This window comes from Myiozetetes cayanensis, unplaced genomic scaffold (assembly GCF_022539395.1).
Source record: "Myiozetetes cayanensis isolate MyiCay16 unplaced genomic scaffold, myiCay2020 scf177, whole genome shotgun sequence".
NCBI lineage: Eukaryota > Metazoa > Chordata > Aves > Passeriformes > Tyrannidae > Myiozetetes > Myiozetetes cayanensis.
The window spans coordinates 59,699-83,885 of NW_026087386.1; the positions used below are offsets into that span (position 1 = coordinate 59,699).

The following is a 24,187-nucleotide window of genomic DNA, read 5'->3' on the forward strand; positions in this document are numbered from 1 at the left end:
ACTCCCAGTCGGTCCCAGTATGATCCCAGTCTCTCTTAGTAGGATCCAACTTACCCCCTTCATGATCCTAGTTGTTCCCAGTCAACCCACTGTAGTTACAGTCCCTCCCAGTATGACTCCAGTATGATCCCAGTGACACCTCTATGGTGGCAGTCACAGCCAGGATGAACCCAGACATTCCCTGTCACTCCCAGTATAAAGCCATTTGCCCCCAGCAGGGTCCCACTTGCTCCCACTCACCCACTACAGTTCCAGTCCCGCCCAGTAGGATCCCTGTCACATCCAGTCTCTCCCAGTCGACCTCAGCCTTCTCCCAGTCAGTCCCCGTATGATCCCAGTCACTTCTGGTCTCTCCCAGTATATCCCAGTTGCCCCCAGTGTGGTCCCACTCACTCCCAGTTGCTCCCAGTAGCTTCCAGCATGATCCCAGTTGCTCACAACCACTCCCAGTCACCCCCAGTAGCTTCCAGCATGATCCCAGTTGCTCACAACCACTCCCAGTCACCCCCAGTGTCATCCCAGTCGCTCCCAGTATGATCCCAGTCACCTACAGTATATCCCAGTTGTGCCAACATGGTCCCAACTGCCCTCAGAATGCTTCCAGTCACTCCTAGTATGACCCCATGTACCAGGTTTGCTAGGATACATGTCTGGAATAAAGAGAAGTACAACAGTCATTCAAACACTACAAAAAATCTTTTTTTGCCATAAGAGTAAAAAGAAAAAACTACTAGCAAAGAGAATCAAAAACTGAAAAAGAATACAAAAACACTACTTTATCAGTTGGCATGCATACAATACTATGAACAGCTTCTGTTACAGCATTAGCTAGTAAAAAGGGAATTAAAGGGATACAAAAAAAAAGGATATAAAATGTTTGCTTCCTTGGTTGCTTCCTATCAATAAACTGTGCTCACCTGCACAGACAGGCCAGGCCTACCAGGCTCTGCAGGGCTGGTCGGTGCCGTAGCTAGCGGGTGTCCCCGCGGAACAGCACAGTGTGGATGGAAGGATGAGCATCGCTCCACCCAGCAGTGCTGACACCCCATTCCATCAGCTCTACATTACACTACGTAGGGCCAGGACGCAGCAGAAGGTGGTGCTTGAGTGGCAGCCAAACAGCGCCCGTTCATCACCTCATGGCAACAGTCTGGGCGTGCCCCACTGTAGGGCAAGGGGCCAACGACCCCTGCCCACATCATCTTCCTCTCCATCACCTTCCTCAGCCCTCTGGACGACCTGTACCATTGTGTTTCAAGGGGATTTGTATCTCTCTTGCAGAGTGGAGCCAAGGCAAGGAGGAGCTCAGCTCTGATAATGGGGGACATCCAGTTAACTTTGCTAAAGGCACAATGGGCCTTGCAGTGAACTTGTGCAATAAAGTCACCTTGTACAATATTCTGGCTGGTTTCACATGCAAATATAATCACGTTCTAAACCCTGTATGCTCCACTGATCATCTAAATCAAAAGTACCACCTTACACCATGGCAACCATTCTGCATTCTCATTGTTACAGTCAGTTACCATGGCAACCATTGTGCTGTCTTATTGTTACCTTGGTTACCATGGCAACCATTCTGAAATCTCATTGTTACGGTTAGTTACCATGGCAAGCATTATACATGTTCATCTCCAGGGTGGGTTACCATGGTAACCATGATGCATTCCCATTGTTACATCGGTTACCACGGAAACCATCTGTAGCAAACAGATAATTTACAAATGCCAAAGATTATGTTTCTCTATTGTTTCTCCCCATCAAAATCTTCCTATCAAACATTCTCTGTCAGACAGAGAAAAAAAAGGGCAGAAAACTGGTACTCGCCCACACACACACCAGCTCAGGGGAAAGGTAGCATGGTAGAAGTAATCATAACTATTTTATAAGTTCTTTTATTTTTTCCTTTGTCTCTGCATCTCTTAGCAATTAATAAAATCAGGATTTTGGTATCAACACATAACTTGTCTGTGTCTTACTTTTGCTCAAGGGAATATTCGAGTCTGAAGTTCTTTCTGCAATATTTAAGCAGATTGTAACAGGAGACCACGGAAAATTGGGAGAAACAGAGGGAAGGGTGGAAAAGGGGGGTGGTCTGGTGGGTCTGATGGTCCCATGGGGGTCTTTGGGCACAGAAGAGTTGGGAAAAGGGGTGGCCCCCTTGAGTTCCCAACTTACTGTGTGGTGTGGGGGTTGCTGGATCCAATCTCAGCCTTGGGTTATGCCAACACTTTCAGTTCAAAGAAATTACAGATGTAGGACTGAACCACTTTTGTCCCCCAAGTTTTAATGATGGCAAATCAGATCTATTGATAGAAATGAATTATTTAGGGTTACAAACAATCAGACAAAACACCTTCATCAGAATTTTTTACCACATAATAGAAATACTAAAACTACCATTAGTACAGGGTAAGATAGGACAGCGCTCTACCCTAAAGCAATTGTTGAAGCAATTCTACTCAAGCTGGCACCAAAGCAAGAATTATGAATTAGACATGGATGGAACTCGCCCAGATCAATGCTCCTGGGGAGATCTCTGCTCTCAACCTCCAGTAGTGAATTTGGGGGGTCCCCAGCCATAGCAGGAATCTCCACACACCCCCCAAGAAGGGTTCTGTTAGCAGAACCTGCCCCTGGGAAAGGGGACTGGCTCTTTCTGGTAGAAAGCGATGGACTGACAGTCACTGGCCTCACCATCAGGGGGGTCATTCAGGGTGGGAGCAGCGGCCAAAGCTCTTCCCGCATTCAGGGCACTCATAGGGTGGGTCCGTTGGTGTTTGGTCAAGGCAGAGCTGTGAGTGAAGCTCATCCCACACTCCCACACTTTTAGGGCCTCTCCCTCGGTGTGGATGCACTGGTGGGTGACAGGGGTGGAGTTCTGGTTGAAGCCCTTCCCGCAGTCGGTGCAGCGGAAGGGCCTCTCCCCTGTGTGTGTCTGCTCATGCAGGAGGAGATGTGAGCTGGTCCTAAACCTCTTCCCACATTCCAAGCCCTTGTAGGGCCGTTCCCCAGTGTGGATGCGCTGATGGGTGCGGAGGTTGGAGCTGTCACTGAAGCTCTTCCCACATTTCTCACACTTGTAGGGCCGTTCCCCAGTGTGGATGAGCTGGTGTCGGATCAGGTGGGAGCTCTGCATGAAGCTCTTCCCACATTCCCTACACGTGTAGGGTCGTTCACCAGTGTGGATGTGCTGGTGTTGGATCAGGTGGGAGCTCTGCCTGAAGCTCTTCCTACATTCCCTACACATGTATGGCCGTTCCCCAGTGTGGATGAGCTGGTGGGCGTGGAGGTTGGAGCTGCTCCTGAAGCTCTTCCCACATTCCCTACACATGTAGGGCCGTGCCCCAGTGTGGATGTGCTGGTGAGTGATGAGCTTGGAGCTCTCCCTGAAGCTCTTCCCACATTCCAAGCACCTGAAGGGCTTCTCCCTGCTGGGAGGCTGCTCAACAGATGCACCACAAGACAGGGCCAAAGGGGCACTGACTTCCTCCTCACCTTCCTGGGGGGCCCGAGGCATCTTCCTTGCAGCCTCCTCCTCCATCCGCCCAAGCTTTGGGAAGGACAAATCCTGCTGGGGGGAAACGGGCTGAGTGCGTTGGCTTGGGGTTTCCTCCTGCCCAAGTCCATCCCTAGGACTCACCGGCCATCCTGGGACCTAAAAACCTCCAAAACACCAAGATTTAGCCCGGAAAAACATAAAACACTGAGATTTGAGGAAAAAAAAACCTCAAAAACTCCCCCTAAATCTACAAAAATCATGATTCAGCCAGAAAATACTTCAAACTATGAAGATTCAGCTCAGAAAAATCTTCTCAGAAGTTCCCCTTCTCTGCTCTCTTCACTCTAGGAGTCTGGGGATCTCCCCTCTCTGGGCTGCTGGGGTCCTACCTAGGGATGTTGGGGGTTTTGGAGGTCCTAGGGGTCCCTTCTCCCCTGGTTCTCTGCTTCAGGGTGCCGGGTTCCCAGACATTCCCCCGCTCCAGGTTCTCCACTTTGTGTTCACAGGGATCCCAAGCGTGTCCCCTGTCCAGGCTCCCCCTTCTCTGGGCCCCCTCGTTTCAGGGTCCTCGGGGATCCTGGACCTCCCCCTTCTCCGTGCTCCCCTCCAGCCTGCCGGGGGTCCCCAGCTCCAGTATCCCTCTGGTCTCCCACTCCGCTGTTCCTACCCCCCACCCCTGGCTCTCCCGAGCCCATAAAAACCTCCAAACCACCAAGATTCAGCCCAAAACTCCCAGGAGTTCCCCCTCTCTGTTTTCTCCTCTCTGGGCTGCTGAGGGTCCTGCATTTATTGGGGGTTCCCCCTTCCTTGGTGCTCGTCCTCTCCCGGTAGAAGGGAGTCCCAGGAATCCAGGGTCCCTCTATGGGCTCCCCTTGCGGTGCTCTGGGCTCCCCTTCTCCAGGCTGACAGGGGTCCAGTGGGTCCTGGGGTTTCCTCTATAGAGTCATCTTTAGGGATGCCGGGGATTTTGGGGATCTCTGTGCTTCCTTCTCCCCTGACTTTCTCCTTCGGAGTGCTGGTCGGTCCCAGGGGTCCCCGCTCTCTCCAGGCTATTCAGGGTACCGGCTCCTCCCTCCCCCCCACTGCTGCTCCCCTCCTCTCCAGACTCAAGGGTTCCCCTCCGCGACCCCCGTTTAAGGGGCCCAGCGTTCCCTCTGTGCTCCCCACACTCCCGGTTTGCGGGGTCCCCAGCTCCGGGATCGACCCTCTCCGCCCTCCCCACTCCGCGGCTACCGGGGTTCCCCCGGCTCCTACGGGGACCCCAAAACCAGTCTCGCCCCCGCCCCGCCATTACCGAGCGACCCCACGTGCTGCTTCCTCCTCTTCTTTGTCCTTCAGTCCGGCTCCTGCCTTGGCTGTCCCGGCGCTTTTTCGTGTTTCCGCCTCGGGATCCGCCCCTGCAGCCCTTCCCCTCGGCCCAGCCCCAGCGCCCTTTGAGCCCCCCTTCCCTCCCCTGCCCAAATTGCCGTCCCGGGGCGCTGGGTGCGAGGGGGGCCCGGTGGGCTCGAGGTGGGGAGCGCTGGGGCTGCGGCTCTGCCCGCACACGGAGGAGCTGCCCCGCAGCCGGGGGCTCTGGCACCACCAGTGCCCAGAAAGGTCTCCCCACATGAGGGATTTGGGGGGTCTGGGTGGGGTCAGAGCAGCCTGGGGAGTCCTTATGGGACTCGGGGGCGGTTTATGGGGGTCCCGGCACCTTTTGGGGAGCGCTGGGTGCCGAGTTGGGGTGCAGGTGTTCCACCAAAGCCCCCCTGAACAGGGTTACACGGGTGGGGAGGACACACGGGGCTCCCCATTCCTGATCTATCCTGGAGCCACCACACTGGAGGCACCTGGGATTATACTGGGAGCAACCAGGACCACACTGGGACTGACAGGGAGCATAACTGGTGTGACTGGGAGCATGCTGAGGTCGACTGGGATATACTGGGAGAGACTGGCAGTGACAGGGATCTTACTGGGAGAGACTGGAACTAGAGTGGGGTGACTGGGAGCAACTAGGCCCATGCAGGGGGTAACTTAGATCCTCCCAGGATAGAGTGATATTATACTGGAAGTGACTGGGATCATCCTGGGAGTTACTGGAACCAGAGAAGTGGTTAATGGGAGCAACTGGAACCACACTGGGGGCAACTGGGATCATAGTGGGAGCAGCTGGATCCCTGCTGGGCTCATACTGGGATCACACTGGGACTGACAAGGATCATCCTGGGAGTGACTGCAATAACACTGGCAGTGTGTGAGAAGAACTGCAACCATACTGAGGATGAGTGGGACCACACTGGATTTGTACTGGAAGTGTCTGGAAGTTAGTGGGATCATACTGGAGGTGACTGGGCTCATAGTGGGATCATACTGGCAGCAACCGGGACCATGCAGGGGGCAAATGGCATCGTTCAGGCAGTGACTGACAGTGCCTGGGGCCATACTGGACTCAGACTGGGAGTCCCTGTGAGGGAAAGGAACTGTTATAGTCAAATGACCAGATATACATTTTTTCTTTTAAATATATTGTAGAAATTTATTGAAGGCAAATAAGCAAAGCAGCGCGCTGGAAGACCCGGGGAAACTCCTGTTCCACCAACGGTCTTCCCGCCAAAAACGTGCCATGATCTTTTATATGTGCCACTATTCCCTCCCCTTTAGGCGGCGCCTGGATGCCGGGTGGCAGGCCCCAGATGGAGGTGGTCCTCAGATGGCAGCGGCTGCTCTTGGAACGGGGCGAGTGGCTCCTCCCTCGGGCCGGCTCCTCCCTCGGGCAGCTTGCTGCCACGGCTGCTCTGCCGCTCCTGGCTCGGCTGTGACAGGCTGTGCCGGGGGTTGTACTGCTTGGCTATGCCCCTTTATCCATATCTTTATAGGCACATTTAAAGCTTACATTCAGAACTTGTTTAACATAGTAAGATATAGCTTTCCATAGTAACATAACATTGTGGTTTGACATTTGTAATTCAAACTAACCACTAACACTAACATTGCAAAGATAATTTGATTAGCAAATTATTTATCTTTACCTTTATTAACTATTTCAATTCCCCCTTCTTTTATTTATCAGTAATTTGCTTATCAAATTTTATTATAACTTTTCAGACTACATATAAGATAATTCTTATCATTGTAACTGAAAAACTAGGGGGGGGTCCTGCTGACATAGAACTTTAATACCTGGAACTTTATTTGCTTTGTAAACAGTAATCTCATTTTCAGTCTTATTGCGGTGGTATAGGCTATTGGCAAGTTTGTTTTCGCAGAGTTAGTTGTCTCCACAATTGTACCTGTCGTGGTTTTGCCCACCAGCCCATCTCTGGGGCTGAGGATGGTTTTGTCCAGGTGATTTCCGGACAAAAAAACCAATCAAAAAGTTCAGTGACGCCTTTACTAATTACATCTTTAAGAAAACGGAAGAGAAGGTTGTTGCGCAGTTGAAATTAGGAGCAGCAGCCATGTAGAAGGTAGCGGGCCCGAAGAGGGCCAAGGCCCCCTCCTCCCGGCTTGGGCCGGGAGGGCAGGTGCAGCACTGAAGCCTCCCTTCTCTCTTGTGAGAGAGTGAAGAAAAAAAAAGGTTTAAAAGACGAACTGCTTAGATGAGAAACCGCTGCAGAAGAATTCCAGCCATGAGATAACAGGATTTTCAAGGTCAAAGCTGGCAGTGCAGCAGGAGAGAGAAGAAAAGTTCGAAGGGGAGAGCTGCTGTTTTTCTCCCTTTTCGCTCTCCCTCCCTTCAGCAGGGTAAAGACTGAAAAATAAAACCCTGCCACCTGTAGAAGTTTGTTGGGGTGAAGAGACCCCCATGCGGCTCACAGAGGAGCTTGTGGATACACCAGAGATTTGTGACTTTAACAGAGAAAGCCTTATGCTGGAGTAAAAGCTGCTCAGATGAGGCAGAGTCCTGTTAAAGACTTCGTGACCCTCAAAGGGATCGATGCTTATGCTGGAGCGAGACGGCTCAGATAAGCTTGGGATCTCAGTGAGAGATCCATGCTGCTGCTGTTGAAGATTTATGACCCTGACGGGTATTAGAACCTACGCTGGAACACAAAACGGTTCAGGTAGGGATGTTGGGATCCATGTGTGGGATCCGTGCTGCTGGTGCTAGAGAACCTACGCTGGAGCAGAAAATGGCTCAGGTGGGATATTGGGATCCGAGTAAGGGATCCAGACTAGACCCATGCCGAGAAGTCAATCAAGGACTGTTCTCCCATGGGGAGGGACCTCCATAGGGAAACAGGGGTGAACTCTTAAACCATTATCCCCTGTAACCCTGTGGAAGAAGATCCATAGTAAGCAAGTGTCCCCTTGCAAGTCTATGGAAGGAGACCCTTCAGGACCTGGGTAACCCTCAGCCTTCAGTTTTAACCCAGGAGGGGGGTAGGCCCAGCCCTGGAGGCCAACACAGAATAAGAGAGAGAAATAAAGAAATTTCAACTGCGACGAAAGTACTGCAGAATTACTGAAGAGAGAGAGAGAGAGAGAGCTGGAATTCCTAGAACAGAGAAAAGGACTGCTTCTCCTCCTTGGACTGATATAAAGGGAGGTGGGGGGAGAAGTATCTTTTGTAAATACATAATACCTTTTACTTAAGTAGAATTATTGTAAATATAATTCTTTAGTTTTAGTTTGTTAATAATAAATACTCATACTTTTTTTAATTCAGTCTCTTTTTGTCTGCATAAACCTTCTCTCAACTGATAGTAATTGTATGTGGGGGTATAAAAGTAAATTGACCCAGGGCAAAACCACGACAGTACCTCTCTGCCTCCTTCGTCTACTCCTTTGCAGGGAGCAACGAGGTATTAGCTCTTCTCAGCAGCAGTGGTATTCTTCAGGAGTTCTGCTTTTATGTTCACTTAGCCTTCTCACTGTGGTTTTAGAATCATGTTATTTATTTAGAATCTCATTTCAGGTTTTACTTTATCAATTAATTATTTTGGGGTTCGCTCCCAAGTAATTTTGGTAGCATGTTGTTTTATAATGTTTTGTCAGTTTTCCTTGTATATTTCCTAGGTTTCAGGTATTAATAATTCTCATTTGTAGAGTAATTTACAAATTTTCACACTAGTTCTTCTTACAACTAAGTGATGATTTCTACAGTCCATACAATGAGTATGACGTAAAGTTGAAGTACAATACCATTTCTTATCATACTGTATGTATTTACAAGTCACTCACCCCACATGCCCGAAGTGGGATGTTTTATGTAAGGTATACCCTGAAGTTTCCTCCAAGGTTCAGGTATTTCAGTTGTTAATTTATATATTTCAGCTTCTCTCGTCTGATAGGGTATCCGTTCATTATTACACCAGGATGCCATATTTACTCTTTAAAGAGTGTCCTCAGGGGTAGTTGGAACCAATGGTAGAAGTCAGTTTTTACTTTCTCCTCGTAAGGATTCATTTACCAGTCTTGTTCTTCTGATTTTCATTTGAAGATCTCCTGGTTTGGATGTTATAATCCACTTTGGGGAAGATAATTCTACCGGTCCTTTAACTCTCGATGCATGAATCCAGCCTTTTTCAGTAGTACGAATTGCTGTATCTGTGGTAAGAAGAACAATAAAGGGCCCTTCCCAATAAGGGGTTAATGAGGATTCCTTCCAGGTCTTTATTAATACCTGATCTCCAGGTTGAATTCTATGTATTGCTATATCTAAAGGAGGTCTCTGAGCTACTAATCCTTTTTTTTTTTTTTTTTTTTAACTCCTGTCTTCTCTTCATTAATTGAATTATATATTCTCTTAGAAAAGTATCCTCTATTTTTGGATGTTTTAGAGGGCTACTAAAATCATATGGCATCCCATATATCATTTCGAATGGTGAGATTCCTGTATCAGTACGCGGTTGGGTCCGAATATGCAATAGAGTTAATGGTAAACATTTTACCCAACTCATTTTAGTTTCCATCATCAATTTAGTTAAGTGTTTTTTAGTTCTCCATTCATCTTTTCAATTTTACCAGAACTTTGCGGATGCCAAGGTGTATGATATTCCCACTTAGTTCCAAAAAGCTCTATTGTTTCTTTAATTATTCTTGAGGTAAAATGTGGTCCCCTATCTGAATCTATGATAGTTACAATACTATATCTCGGAATTATTTCTTCTAATAAGATCTTGATTACTGTTTTGGCCGTACATCGTGTTACAGGAAAAGCTTACTTCTCTCAAATTTTGTACTAATCGATAAGTTCCATCAGGTTTTCTTACTGGTAAAATAGGGGTATTATGTGGTGACATACAAGGCTCCAATAGTCCCTGTGTGATAAGTCTTTCTATAATAGGTTTTAATCCCTCTTTCCTTCATAGGAAATAGGATATTGTTTTACTCTTATTGGTTTCTCAGGATTTTGAATATCAACTTCAAATGGTTTTATATTTAGTTTTCCCACAGAGTCTGGAGTATACTAGACTTCAGGGTTTATCTTTTCCATATCTTTAACTGTAAGGGTATATAACTTAATTTGTAACCCATGTTCTTTTGTTTCCAAGCCTATTCCTAATTCAATCATTAAATTTCTTTCCAATAAATTATATTCTGCTTCAGGGACTAACAAGAATGATCCTACAGTATATTTCTTAGGAGTCTCTATTTTTACATTTTCAGTAAGGGGTACTTTAAATGATTCTCCTTTTGCCCCTGTAACTTGTACTGAATCTGAGGATTCTACACAGCCCCAAGGTACCTTCTGAACAGTTAATCTCTCTGCTCCAGAGTCTATTAAGAACTCAATCTCTTGTTGCTGGGGACCTAATTTTAGTTTTATCAAGGGTTCTGTATTTGTCCTGGTCCCCAGCAAATAGAGTCCCTGACACCCCTAATCCTCTTGAAATACTTGCTCATCCAGCATACGCTTCCTGCAATGTCTTTTTATATGTCCTTTCTTGTGGCAGTAATAGCATTCTGTTTCTGTCTGACCTGTCTGGTTTTGATTATTTGGGATTGCTCGTTTGTCAGACTCACGAGGGGTCCCACGTCTCTGCTTGTAATCCTCTCTTCGTCCCTCCCTCACTGTTGTCATAAAAATCTTTGCCTGTTTCCTTTGACTTTCCTCATCCCTTCGTACATATACCTTCTGAGCCTCTCTCAATAATTCATCTAACCCTCGCTCTTGCCAATCCTCAATTTTTTCCAACTTCTTTCTAATATCTTCCCATGATTTTGCTACAAACTGTGTTTTGAGTAAAGCTTGCCCTATTGGAGTATCGGGGTCTAGACCGGAATAGAGCTGTAAGCTCTTTCTTAACCTTTCCAACCAGTCGGTAGGGGTCTCATCCTTTTTTTGTTGTTCTCTAAATGCCTTATTAATATTTTGACCCCTAGGAACTGCTTCCCTTATGCCCTGTACTATGATTGCTCGTAAATCAGACATATGATTCCTATGGGCTGGGTCCTGGTTATCCCAGTTGGGCCTCTGAAGGGGCCACTTTATGTCTGCAGCTGGTCCTTGTTGATACCTTTGGTTCCAGTTTCTCATCCCTGCCCTTCTGATCATTTCCCGCTCCTCAGCTGTAAATAATATTCCTAATATTGCTTGTATTTCATCCCATGTGTATATATTAGGACCCAAAAATTGATCAAACCTCTCAGCTACACCTAGGGGGTCTTCTAATAAATTCCCCATTTCCTTTTTAAATTCTCTTACATCCCCTGAATTTAAGGGGACTGACACGAATCCTATCCCTTGTTGGCGTCCCCCCATGGCAACTTCCCTTAAAGGGTATAGCCTCATCTGCTCAGTAACCGGGAGTGTGGATGGAGAAGAGAGTTCTGGTACCGCGGCAGGGGAGGGGAAGCCATCTAACCACGGGGCAGAAGGCACGGCTGATAGTTCCCGCGCGGTGACAGGGGCGGGACAAAACGGCAAATCCCCCGCCTCAGCAGAGGGGGCGGGGTACTGGCAATGTTCCCGCGCGACGGCAGGGGCGGGACAAGACAGCAAGTCCCCCCCCTCAGTAGAGGGGGCGGGGTAATGGCCATGTTCCCGCGCGGTGACAGGACGGGACGAAACGGCAAGTCCCCCCCCTCGGCAGAGGGGGCGGGGTAATGGCCATGTTCCCGCGCGGTGACAGGGGCGGGACAAGACAGCAAGTTTCCAAACAGGATTCTAGTGTCTGACCTAATCCATATGCTAGCGTATTCGCTCTCTTCTGCACAGAAGGGTTCCTTACTATTAACATAGATGTTCAGAGCCTGACACATCCAATCCTCAAATGCGCCATAGACTGGCCAATATAAATAGTCTTGCCTTATCTGCTTTCCCCCCCAGACTTCCATACAATAATATACCATTTTCTCCCTTGACTTCCCTCCTCCAGAGGGGTAATCATTCCAGTATCTTATCATTATTCCCAAGGGACTATTCAGGGGTATTTCAGGCAATTCCACCTCAGAATTACCCATGGGAGCAAAAATTCTACTCATTATTTGTCCCATCTTCCGGAGTGCCTCCACACACACACACACACACACACACTTCACTCGCTTTCCCTCTTTCGTGGCCCGGTCCCTCGCGGGATACGGGGAACCCACTACCACAAGGTCCGCACTCGCTTCGTCCCGACGGACGTCTCAGTTTCTCGCACTCCGGGACCCCCTCCCAAACCGAAAGGGGGATCCGCAAAATACTTACCTCTCCCTGGGTAAGTCTTCATTCAGCTCCTAGCCAAACGGTCCCTTCCCCAACCGGACGGCACACACTATTATACTTACTACTCCTGAGTAAGCCTTCGCACGACTTAAGTCGAGCGGCCCCACCCGGCTGCAAGCCGGGCGGGTTCCTTAATCACTTGCTCTCTCCCTGAGCAAGTCTTCGTCCGGAGTTCGTGCACGAAAATTATGGGGAACTGCAGTAGTTTATTTGCTTAATTGCCTTCAAAATTTCGGTCGAATATTTGGAATCTGTGCTGCGGGAGTCTCCCCTGAGCCGTCCAACAGGGACGGGGGCGCCCTCTCAGAGAGAGAATCCCACCACACAGGGATCCAAATCCGAGTCACGGCACCAAATTGTTATAGTCAAATGACCAGATATAAATTTTTTCTTTTAAATATATTGTAGAAATTTATTGAAGGCAATTAAGCAAAGCAGCGCGCTGGAAGACCCGGGGAAACTCCTGTTCCACCAACGGTCTTCCCGCCAAAAACGTGCCATGATCTTTTATATGTGCCGCTATTCCCTCCCCTTTAGGCGGCGCCTGGATGCCGGGTGGCAGGTCCCAGATGGAGGTGGTCCTCAGATGGCAGCGGCTGCTCTCGGAACGGGGCGAGTGGCTCCTCCCTCGGGCCGGCTCCTCCCTTGGGCAGCTTGCTGCCACGGCTGCTCCGCCGCTCCTGGCTCGGCTGCAACAGCCTGTGCCGGGGGTTGTACTGCTCGACTATGCCCCTTTATCCATATCTTTATAGGCTCATTTAAAGCTTACAGTCAGAACTTGTTTACATAGTAAGATATAGCTTTCCATAGTAACATAACATTGTGGTTTGATATTTGTAATTCAAACTAACCACTAACACTAACATTGCAAAGATAATTTGATTAGCAAATTATTTATCTTTACCTTTATTAACTATTTCAGGAACCATCCTGGGGGGCCTGGGAGCAACTGGGAGCACCTTGGGTGAAATGAAGAACTGTGTTAGAAATTCTGAGCCATAGAATTGCTGTATTTTAGACAAGCTCTTGACAAGGACAACTCTACCACAGAAGTCATGGAGTTTAGTGAGCTTGAAAGGTCTCAAGGGAAAGTGCAGAGTTACCATTTCTTGTGAAGATCCTTTACAGGCAAGAATTTTGGTAAAAACAAAGATGGTTCTTGCAGCTGTGAAGAGACTGATAGAAAGCGAGACAGGACAGAAAACAGATCCACGAGACTGGGCCTAGGCCTTGGACCAGTTCCAGAGGGCAAGAAAACGTGCCAGAAGCACGGGGTCCAGAGAAGAAGAGAGCAAGAAAGGTGTTGGTGCCTGGTCCCAGGGGTGGCTTTATGACCTCCAAGGCAGTTCCAGGGGGGTGTAGGGTGGGTGGAAAACAGGGTGGAACAGGGGAGGTAATGAAGTCCAACCCTCAGCCCTGGCCAGGCCCATCCCCAAGAGTCACAGCCTGTGCCCCAGAGGATCATCCAAGTGATCCTGGAGCTCTGTCAGCCTTGGTGCTGTGCCCACTGCCCTGGGGAGCCTGTTCAGTGCCAACCACCCTCTGAGGGAAGAACTCAGAGCAGAGCTCAGGGCCTGTTCCTCCTCTGCCCCTCCTGAGGAAGCTGGAACTGCAGTGAGGTCTCCCCTCAGTGTTCTCTTCTCCAGCTGAACACACCAAGTGCCCTCAGTGTCCTCACACGCCTTCCCCTCCAGGCCCTCCCCTATCCTCGTGGCCTCCTTTGGACACTCTCCAATGGCTCAGTCTCTCCCTTCCATTGTGTCCCCCCAAACTGCCCCAATCTTGCAGGTGAGACCGCCCCAGGGCAGAGCAGAGCGGGACAATCCCCTCCCTGATGCCCCCAGCACAGGCTTGGCCCTCCTGGCTGCCAGGGCACTGCTGACTCAGGGCCAAGTGGCACCCACCAGCACCCCCAGGGCCCTTTCCCGGCACTGCTTCCCAGCCTCTCATTCCCAGTGTGTCCGTCTGGGTTTGCCCCATCCCAGGGCAGGATCCGGCCCTTCCCCCTGTTGAACTTCCCATGGTTGGTGATTCCCAGCCCTCAGATCTGTCCAGGTCTCTCTGCAGGGCCTTCCTGCCTTGCAGGGGCTCAGCAGCTCCTCCCAGTTTTGGGTCACCTGCAAACTTGCTCAGTGTCCCTTCCAGTGCTGTGTCCAAGTCATTGATGGAGATGTTGGAGAGCACAGGGCCCAAGATGGAGCCCTGTGAAACCCCAGCAGTGACAGGTCACAGTCTGATGTCACCCCCGTCACTGTTACAGGGTCCCTTGGTTCCATGAGCCCCACATGTCATAATAGCCCCTTTGATTCCATGAGATTCCATAGTGTCCTGGGTTCCTTTGGTTCCATGAGGCCCTGGAGTGTCACAATGGCCTTTAGGTTCCAGGAGGCCCCGCAGTGTCACAGAGTTCCCTGTTTCCATGATATTCCCAGTGTCCCAATGGAGCCTTGATTCCATAAGTTCTGCAGTGTTCCAGGTTTACTTTTCTACCATGAAAAAACCCTCCTGAAAGCATGACATTATCCCCCTCTGTATTCTATTCCCTTTTTCATCATGCAGTGTCTCAGGGATCCTTTGGTTCCATGAGACCCTGCAGTGTCCCAGCAGCCCCTTGATTCCTTTGTGCCACTGGAGACACCCCATAATCCTGCCCTGCCTTGTCCACGGCTACTGAGCCTTCTGAAAAACTGGAAAGGGGTTCAGCAGCAGTGATCCCCATCCTGCTGGCTCTGCTTGCCAGCCTGACCAGCATGGCCAGTGCAGGCTCAGCCCAGGGTGCCACAGCCCCTCCCTCTGCAGAGCAGCCCCTCCAGCTCAGGGCCCTGCAGGGATCCCAGGCTGGGATCTGCAATTGGCCAAGAAAGAGGGTTCTCTGTGCCATGGATTCCTCTCGGCAGGCACAGAAACTCTGCCTTGCTCTTCTCCAGGCACATCCCTTTCCCCAGGGCAGTCTGTCCAGGCTGCCTTGGCCACTTGCAGATGTTGAAAGTTACTATGTTAAATGGGAAATGTTATGTTAAAAAATAGTTAAATAAAAAGTTTCAGGATTGCACTGTTCTGTATCTTGTTGTAACAAAAAGGGGGGAGATGCAGCGTTTGGGGTTTCAGGAGTGCCAGCAGAGCATTCTGGGAAACGAAGTCTCCGTGACCCCGCTGCACATGAGCAGTGAAGAACCTTGGCAGGATTGGTTGAGAGGGTTACCTGTTGGGACATGTTACAATTCAAAACTGCTACTGCAGCCTTTGTTCTCTCTCACTAAAGCATTCTGTTACACACCATATTGGTGTCTCTTGGTTCATGCAGACTACTTATTTATTATATTATTAATATTACAACAGTTCTTTCCACATCTCAGCTTTGGGAAAGGCTGGGGAAGGTCGGGAAAGGTGTTAACAGGGTGGTTTTGCCTGAGGTGTTAAACATGGGAGCGGGTCTATCCTCACAATTCCCAAGAGAAGAGATGGCAGAAAGCTGCCCTGCAGGTTGTATTTGAAGGAAGAGGAAAAGAGACTGAGGGTAAGGGGTTTCTTTCCTGGAGGGCAGGGCTGTCGTTCGCTTGCAGGAGCCCCGCGCTGGAATTGTCAGTCCGACTGCCAAATTTGAATCTGGACAAAGATTCCTGCCAGACAAATGGAGACAGGACAGAAAGCTCTTGCTGCCCATGAAGTGCCCAGGGTGGCCCACCAACTGCACCTGAAAGCCAAAGGTTACAGGCTTTCTTTCCTGGGGGAAAGGCAGTGACTTCCCAAAGAGTCCCATGGCAGATGGGGGGGGCTGCAGTCTGACATTCTGTGACGTTGGTTCTTTGGTTTCCAGGGGCTGTTCTGGAATGGAGAGGACAGGCCGTGACATCACAAAGGGGCCTATGGCACACAGGGGGGCCTTCACTTTGGGGGTGTAGGGTGTTGGTTCTTTGGTTGCCAAGGGCTATTCCGGAACGGAGAGGATGGGCTGTGACATCACAAAAGGGCCTCAAAAATATGGGTTGATGTAGTGGGTTCACCCTGGTTGGATTTCAAACACCCACTAAAAGCCACTACCTCCCCCTCCCTGTGCAATTCCACAGAGGAGAGAAAGAAACCAGCTGAGGATTCCTGAGTAGAGATAAGGGTTGGGAGAAAGTCACTTACTAATGGGCAAAACAGACTCAAAGTAGGGATAGTACTTAAATTTATTCCTAACAGGATAAAAACCAAAGAGCAAGAAATAGGAGTCTTAAAATCACCTTCCCCCCAGCCCTCCTTCCTTCTCAGCTCTCCCTCCTCGCCCCAGCTGTGCAGGGGAACGGGGAAGAGGGTTGCAGTCAGGTGTTGTTTGAGTCCATCCCTCAGGCAGCAGCTCTTCCCACTCTGCTGTCCCGTGGGTCCCTCCTCCATGGGGTCAGTCCTTCAGGGATGAGCTGAACCAGCATGGGTCCCCCACAGGGGCCACAAGTCCTGCCCAGGATAAACCTGCTCCAGCCTGGGCTTCCCTCTCTATGGGATGCAGGTCCCTGCCAGGACCTGCTCCATCCTGGGCCTGCCCCGGGGTCACAGCCTCCTTCCTGCATCCCCCTGCTCCAGCGTGGGAGCCTCCAGGGGCTGCAGGGGGGTCTCTGCACCCCGATGCTCCCCCATGGGCTGCAGGGCCCTCAGCTCTGAGTCCTTCCCCTGCTCCTGTGGGGTCCCTCTTGCCCTTCCTTCTGCACTGCCCTTGGTGTCTGTGTTGTTATCTCATGTTCTCACTCTGCTCTTCCCAGGTTGGAATTTTTTCTGTGCAACTCTCCTCTCTTCTGAAATATGTTATCCCACAGGTGTTACTGTCACTCCTAAATGGCTCAGCCTTGGCCAGTGACAGGAACTCTGTCCTGAAGCATCTGGCATTGGCTCCATGGCACAGGGGAAGCTTCTGGCAGATTCTAAAAGAAGCCAGTCCTGCAGCCTCCCATCTACCAAAACCCAGCCACAGAAACCCCCTGTCTTGTGCAGCTCTTTCTCCAAGCCAAGCAGGTGGGAGTTGGCGCCAAGGAGCTGAAACCTGCAGGCCCAATCTTTAGTGGAGGAAGCTCAGATTTGCCCAAGGCTGTTTTGAGTCCCAGGGGTTGGATGAGGGAATGGTAGGGTTGGGATAGGGATAAAGTCTGATGGATTGTCAGACACAAAGGGTCTTGATTTTGGTGTCTATTCAGACTGAATTAGGAGGTGCTTGGGAACAATATCGACTGGGGATTGCTGATATCAATGTCAAAACAGGTAAAAAGCAAGCAGGTTACAAAAAGACATCTTTATTTGTGGTTTCATTAATACAATATATTCACTTTGAATACACTTCTGAGATCTGTCGAATTAACCACAAAAGAATTGAAGACTTAGAAGGAAATTATTCCCAGGGGCTTGTCTGGTTAAGATGCCATCACTGAGAAGAGAGTGTGGAAGAATGAGCAGACAAGGACACCATCCCTGGGGCTGGGGAAGCAGGAACTCAGAGTCACTGGTTCCAGGTGGCAAATGGACTGTGGGATGTTTGTGTGAGAGCCCATAATGGGTGTGCTGCTTTCAGGGGGAGTCCAGTTAAATTTCTTCCCCGTGGCCAGTGCAGGGCTGTGTTTTGGATTTGTGCTGAACACAGGGCTGATAATCACAGAGTCACAGAATATGCTGAGTTGGAAGGGACCCCCAAGGATCATCCAGTCCAATCCTTAACCCTTGTGATGGTTCGGACTTGACTCTCTGCCAAATGCCCGAACTCACAGTAATAACCCCTTCCCCTTCCTTTCTTTTCTTAGGGTAAAAAAAAGAAAAAAAAAAAAAAAAACAAACATAAAAACTGAAGAACCGGAAATCAAGCTAGTTATATAAAAATATATATTTTATGTGTATTACAGTTATATAAAATTAAAATGCTATGTTCACAGTGAAGGGAATCTAAACACTCTCCAAAGGGAAAGGGAAAGGGGGAAAAAGGGACAAAAAGGGACAAAACTAGGATATACAGATACACACAACCAACCCCAAAAACTAGCAAAATATTTAGAAAAAACAAATCTTATCCCATCCCTCAGAAAAGCAAGATTGGCACACACAGCCAGCACTGTCCAGTCTCCCACATGGCAGACCAGCAGTCGCTGCAGGCTCAGCCTCCAGATAAGCGAGACCAACACAGTGACCACTGCTCCTGAACCTCATGGGAAGAGAAGAGAGCGAAGGCCTCTCCTCACTTCTTATTTATACCATGGTCTATGTAAAAATCGTATGGAATACTGGTAACAGGGCCACTTCTTGGTTACAAACTGGTCACCAAGGAAGGCCTAGATTAAAACTACCACAGACCCTCAGAGGACCATCCCCAAGGTTCACACCATGAGCCTGAGAGGATCATCCAAACAGTTCTTAAGCTCTGTCAGCCTTGGTTCTGTGCCCACTGCCCTGGGGAGCCTGTTCAGTGCCCAACCACCCTCTGGGGCAAGAACCTTTTTCCAAGATCCAGCCTAACCCTGCCCTGACACAACTCCAGGCCATTCCCTCAGTGCTGTCCCTGATCCCTACAGGGCAGAACTCAGGGCCTGCCCCTCCTCTGCCCCTGCCCAGGAAGTTGTGACTGCAGTGAGGTCTCTCCTCAGTCTCCTCCAGATGAACACACCAAGTGCCCTCAGTGTCCTCACACACCTTCAAATCAAGGCCCTTCCCCATCCTCGTGGCCTCCTTTGGACACTCTCCAATGGCTCAATCTCTCCCTTCCATTGTTTCCCCCCAAACTGCCCCAATCTTGCAGGTGAGGCCGCCCCAGGGCAGAGCAGAGCGGGACAATCCCCTCCCTGATGCCCCCAGCACAGGCTTGGCCCTCCTGGCTGCCAGGGCACTGCTGACTCAGGGACAACTGGCACCCACCAGCACCCCCAGGGCCCTTTCCCGGCACTGCTTCCCAGCCTCTCATTCCCAGTGTGTCCCTCCAACCAGGGTTGCCCCATCCCAGGGCAGGATCCGGCCCTTCCCCCTGGGGAAGTTCTCAGGGCTCCTCAAGAGCCGGGAGGTCACTTTGCTGCCCTGGGGCTCCATGGGGACCTCCCAGGGCTCGTCCTGGGCAATCTCCTCGAATCAAAGGCTCTGTGGGGACACTGCAGGGCCATGTGGAGTCCATTGGGACACTGGGGAAACTCATGGAATGAAGGGACCACTATTACACTGCTGAATGCCATGGAATCAAAGGGCCATTGTGACCCTGCAGGGCCTCCTGGAGCTGAAAGGACCATTGTGACACTGTCAAACCTGGCGGAATCAAGGGCCCAGTGAGGCAGTGCAGGTCCTCAATCAACCCAAGGTAACATGGAAAGCACAGAAACTCCTGGCATCAAGTGGTCACTGTGACACTTTGGAAACTCATGGAATAAAGGGGCTGTTGGGACACTGCAGGGCCTCCTGGAACCTTGTCTGTTGGGAAGCACAAAGGGATCTATGGGAGTGTTTCACTGACAACCAGGAGAATTTTGGGAGGGACCTTTACACATGCAGATACTGATGTGTCCACACATCTCTACCTGGGTGTGGGTGTGAATTGACTGTGGTGTGAGTGTTGTTATTGGGAATATATAATTCATTCACTGGGAAATTGTAGTAAATGCTATTGAATCACTTGATAAATTTAATTTTCAATGATTATGTTCTACTAATCTCTATTTCCTCCTTACCTTTGTGTCCAAACCATTTGTACCCCTTGCCCTCCTGCATCCCAAGGCTCTCTGTAAATCATTCCCTTTCATAGAAAATATACATTTTTGTGACACCCACTTTAAAATTTTCCTACTTAGCAAAGCTACAAAAGAACTCCACTTAATTGTTGAAAGACATGATGACAATTAAAGGAAGGAAAATAATTTGTTTTTCTGTATTTTAATGAGCCCCACAACGTGTTTAGAGACAAGTCCATTGTCCTCAACTACTGAGAGAAGACTGAAGAAGCTGCTCAAGAAGTCAGAAGCCAAACTGCCAGTCCCTTGAAGCATTGCTGGGCCCCACTGAGGACAGGCACTGACAAAGCCTCCCCAGGGACTCCTTGGAGCAGATCCTTGCAGGCCAGGAGTGCAGGCAGACAAAGGAAAGTTGCTTGTGGTGGCCTGAGGGGCAGAGGCAGCTGCCAGAGCCAAGGGCACAAAGGCCTGGGTGCCTTTGGGCCTTGCAGCCCTGCCAGAGCCCTTGGCCATCTCTGCTGCAGGCTGTGCTCCCCTGGCCCTGCTGCTCCTCTGGCCTTGCAGGCTGCACACACCCCTCCTGCTTTCCCACCCCCCTCCCAGCAGAATTTCTGGGCCCTCCCTGATGGCTCTGCTGTCCCCCAGCTCTGGCTGCTGCCATGTGCACTTGGCCTTCTTGGCTTGGATGCTGAGCCCCTGTGCCCCAGGACATCCCTGAGAGAGCCCAGGCCCTTCTGCTGGGGGTCCCTGCAGAGCTGAGCAGATCCAGGTCACCTCCCATTGCTCTGCCAACCCCTTGGGGCTGCTCTGGGCCCTGCAGGTCCTTGCCCTGCTCCCAAGGGCTGTGGGGGTGCTTCATGATCAGGGCTTGGGCTTTAGAGCTCAGGGTGGGGATTGGGCAGAACTTTGAGAGGTTTGTTGCTCTGCTGGCAGGGTATGTTTCATGGTTAGTAGAAATGCTTTTTGGGCTGGGTCAGGATTAAAACTTGGCTTTTCATACTAACAATACAGGTTTGTGATTGGGGTGGGTATTGGAGGGCAAATAAGAGTCTGGTGTTCTGGGTTTGGGCTTTTTTCTGTCTTGGAATTAGGGCAGTGGATTCCTTTCCTTGGGAGGGGCAGCACTTTTGGGTAGTGTTGCAACTTGAGGTTACAAAGAGGCTAAAGGCCCATCGGAAGTGTTTGCACAGTCAGTGTTTCAGCACCCTCAGTATTCCCTGAACTTGGTTTTACCTACTCACAATCTTTTCTTCTGTGTTGACCAATCAGTCCCCTCTTTCCTTCCCCAATTATCTTATCCCTTTTATACCAGTTCCTCCTAATCTCCCCCAAACTTTCATCGGGTGGGCTCAGTTTTGTGCTGATGCTGTGCAGCCTCATGGAATCAAGGGGCCATTGTGGAACTGCAGAACCTCCTGGAATTACGGGGCCATTGGGACACTGCAGGGCCTTATGGAGCCAAAGGGACCTTGGGACACATTGGAACCTCATGGAATCTTGGAGCCACTATGAGTCTGTGTGACCCTTCCAGCCCATGGGTCTTGCAGAGAGCAGGGCTGGGAAACAGCCCAGGGCTGGTCATGGCATGGGGCCACCAGCAGGAAACACTCTGGACATGCCAAAGGTGCAGGAAATGGCCCTGACAGTGCTGGGAGCAGAGACTGTGCTGTCCCCAGGCAGGGGACACTCAGGGTGCTGGAGCTGAAGCAGCTCCACATACCCTTTAGGGACAACTCCATTGCTGAGATCTCACTGTCCTAGTCCCTGCTTTCCTGCTGGGCAGGGAAAGGGCCTGGCCAGAAGGCAGGGCAGGGATGGAGCAGACAGGTTGAAGTGTCCTCAGGGCAAAGCAAAGGTGGAGTTCTGACTTGGTCACTCGATGTCCCTCCATGGAGGGACAACCAACCCCTTGCAGGTGGGGTGAGAGGCCAGGGCTGGCAGTGGGGGTTGCAGGGGCTGCTCTGTGCCAATGCCTTGGGGACCTTCCCAGGCTGTGCATGGAACAAAGACACAGCCCAGCCCCTGCTCTGCTGGGCCCTCAGGGCTGTGCCAGGAGCTCTGGCTGTGCCAGGACACTGCTGTGTGCCCCCACCCTGCACACTCCCACTCTGAATGGGCACTGGCATTTGCTTTGCCAGGGCATTCCTGGAGCACATTGCTGACAGGGACTGTGGAGGGAGAGCCAAGCCCTCCTGGCCTGCCCTCAGGAGATGCCCTTTGCTGATGGCAGTGCTGGTGTGGAGCCCAGCTCTGTGCCAGCAGTGCCCAGGGCCTGTCCCTGCCTGTGGTCCCAGGACTGACACACAGCAGGACAGTGACTGAGCTGCCAGAGCACTCAGGCCTTGGACACGGACAGCAAAGGAGAGGGGGGAGTGCAGAGAGAGCAGCTCTGGAAGGACCCAGTTCTGGTGCTCCCTGGCAGGGCTGGGAATCTCTTCACCTCCACATCTGCAAACATGGAAATGCCCTCCAGCTTCAGGGCAGGTCTTGGGGGAAGGGTCAGGGAAAAAGAATTTGTGTTGTTTCTTACTCTCAGAGATTGTGATTCCTCATGTACAAACTATCACAGGGAGGAAGTTTGACAAATACCTTGTTGTATGAACTTTTATTTTGTTTAAATGCACACAGAGACTGATTCCTGATTAGTACAATTTGTGGGTCAAAAAAAGAGGAAGAGAGTGAATTAGATATGGAATGAAGAAAAAAAAGTCAGTGTTAATGACAAGAACAGAGGGAAAAAAAAAGAAAGCCCCCGACCTCCACTCCTATCAGTAGTATTACAAGGCAGGCTTGTCCAAAAATGTGTTACACTACAGAAGAAAAGATGTAGTTTTTTGCTCCCGAAAAATATCCAGTCATCGTTTTCCTTATGGCATCCTTGAGCTCCTGGTTCCTCAGGCTGTAGATGAGGGGGTTCAGTGCTGGAGGCACCACCGAGTACAGAACTGACAGGGCCAGATCCAGGGATGCGGAGGAGATGGAAGGGAGCTTCAGGTAGGTAAATATGCCAGGGAAGATAAAGAGGGAGACCACGGCCAGGTGAGGGAGGCACATGGAAAAGGCTTTGTGCCGTCCCTCATCAGAGGGGATCCTCAGCACAGCCCTGAAGATCTGCAAATAGGAGAAAACTATGAAAACAAAACAACCAAACACTAAGCAGCCACTAACCCTAAGAGGGCCAATTTCCCTGAGGTAGCCTGAGTGTGAGCAGGAGAGCTTGAGGATGTGTGGGATTTCACAGAAGAACTGGCCCAGGGCATTGCCCTGGCACAGGGGCAGGGAAAATGTATTGGCTGTGTGCAGCAGAGCATTGAGAAACCCAGAGGCCCAGGCAGCTGCTGCCATGTGGGCACAAGCTCTGGTGCCCAGGAGGGTCCCGTAGTGCAGGGGTTTGCAGATGGCAACGTAGCGGTCGTAGCACATGATGGTCAGGAGGGAAACCTCTGTTGAGATGAAGAAGAGAAGGAAAAAGAGCTGTGCAGCACATCCTGTGTAGGAGATGGTTGTGGTGCCCCAGAGTGAGCTGTGCATGGCTTTGGGCACAGTGGTGCAGATGCAGCCCAGGTCTGTGAGGGAGAGGTGCAGCAGGAAGAAGTCCCTGGGGGTGTGCAGGTGCTGGTTGCAGGCTACGGCGCTGAGGATGAGGCCGTTGCCCAGGAGGGCAGCCAGGGAGATGCCCAGGAAGAGCCAGAAGTGCAGCAGCTGCAGCTCCCGCCTGTCTGAGAATGCCAGGAGCAGGAACTGGGCCATGGAGCTGCTGTTGGGCATTGGTTCTTCCTTAGCACAAAGTCTGTTCAGAAAAGGAAAAGATGGGGAACAAATAAGAGAGACGCCTCTCAGCAGAGATATTCCATCTTTCATAGTAATCCCCCTAAATCAATTGTATTTCCCTAATTCTGGCTCAGAGTGGTGTGAGCAGCAGGAGCTCTGCCCATGTGCTGCCAAGGGCTCAGCTTTGCTCTGCTGCAGTGGGGACATGGAGCTGGTTTGTCACAGCTCTCATGATCCCACGGGTGTCAGATGTAACTCACCTTTAAGGGAAAAGCTCCATCTCTGACCTCTGTTCTCACAAGAGAGTGGAATGCAGAATAGAGGTTTCTAATATCCTTAGAATATTTTTTCTCTGTTACATACGTTCCACCATGAAATCTGCAGAATGTTCTTTCTAGGAGTAAAATTCTCATTTTTATGGCTGAAAATGTGATGATCCTTGAGAAAAGACAAGAGACAAAAGGGCTCAGCTCTCTGTGGTTTAAAGCAGAGGCAGGAGAGCTACAGAGTCCTTCAGCCTGTTTCCCATCTGCCCTCCTCTTTTCCTTGTGCTGCATTCACTTTGATTTCACACAAATAAATATTGAAAAACACACCCATAAATACCTGTGG

The 24,187-nt window shown here is 50.3% G+C and overlaps 1 protein-coding gene across 1 annotated transcript; it reads right to left on the reverse strand.

Moving 5' to 3' along the window:
• Positions 1-22,609: 22,609 nt before the first annotated feature.
• LOC126638606 (olfactory receptor 14J1-like) lies at positions 22,610-23,572 on the reverse strand. Its single transcript, XM_050312599.1, has one exon. It carries the CDS (start codon positions 23,570-23,572, stop codon positions 22,610-22,612), a length of 963 nt encoding a protein of 320 aa, XP_050168556.1.
• Positions 23,573-24,187: the final 615 nt, after the last annotated feature.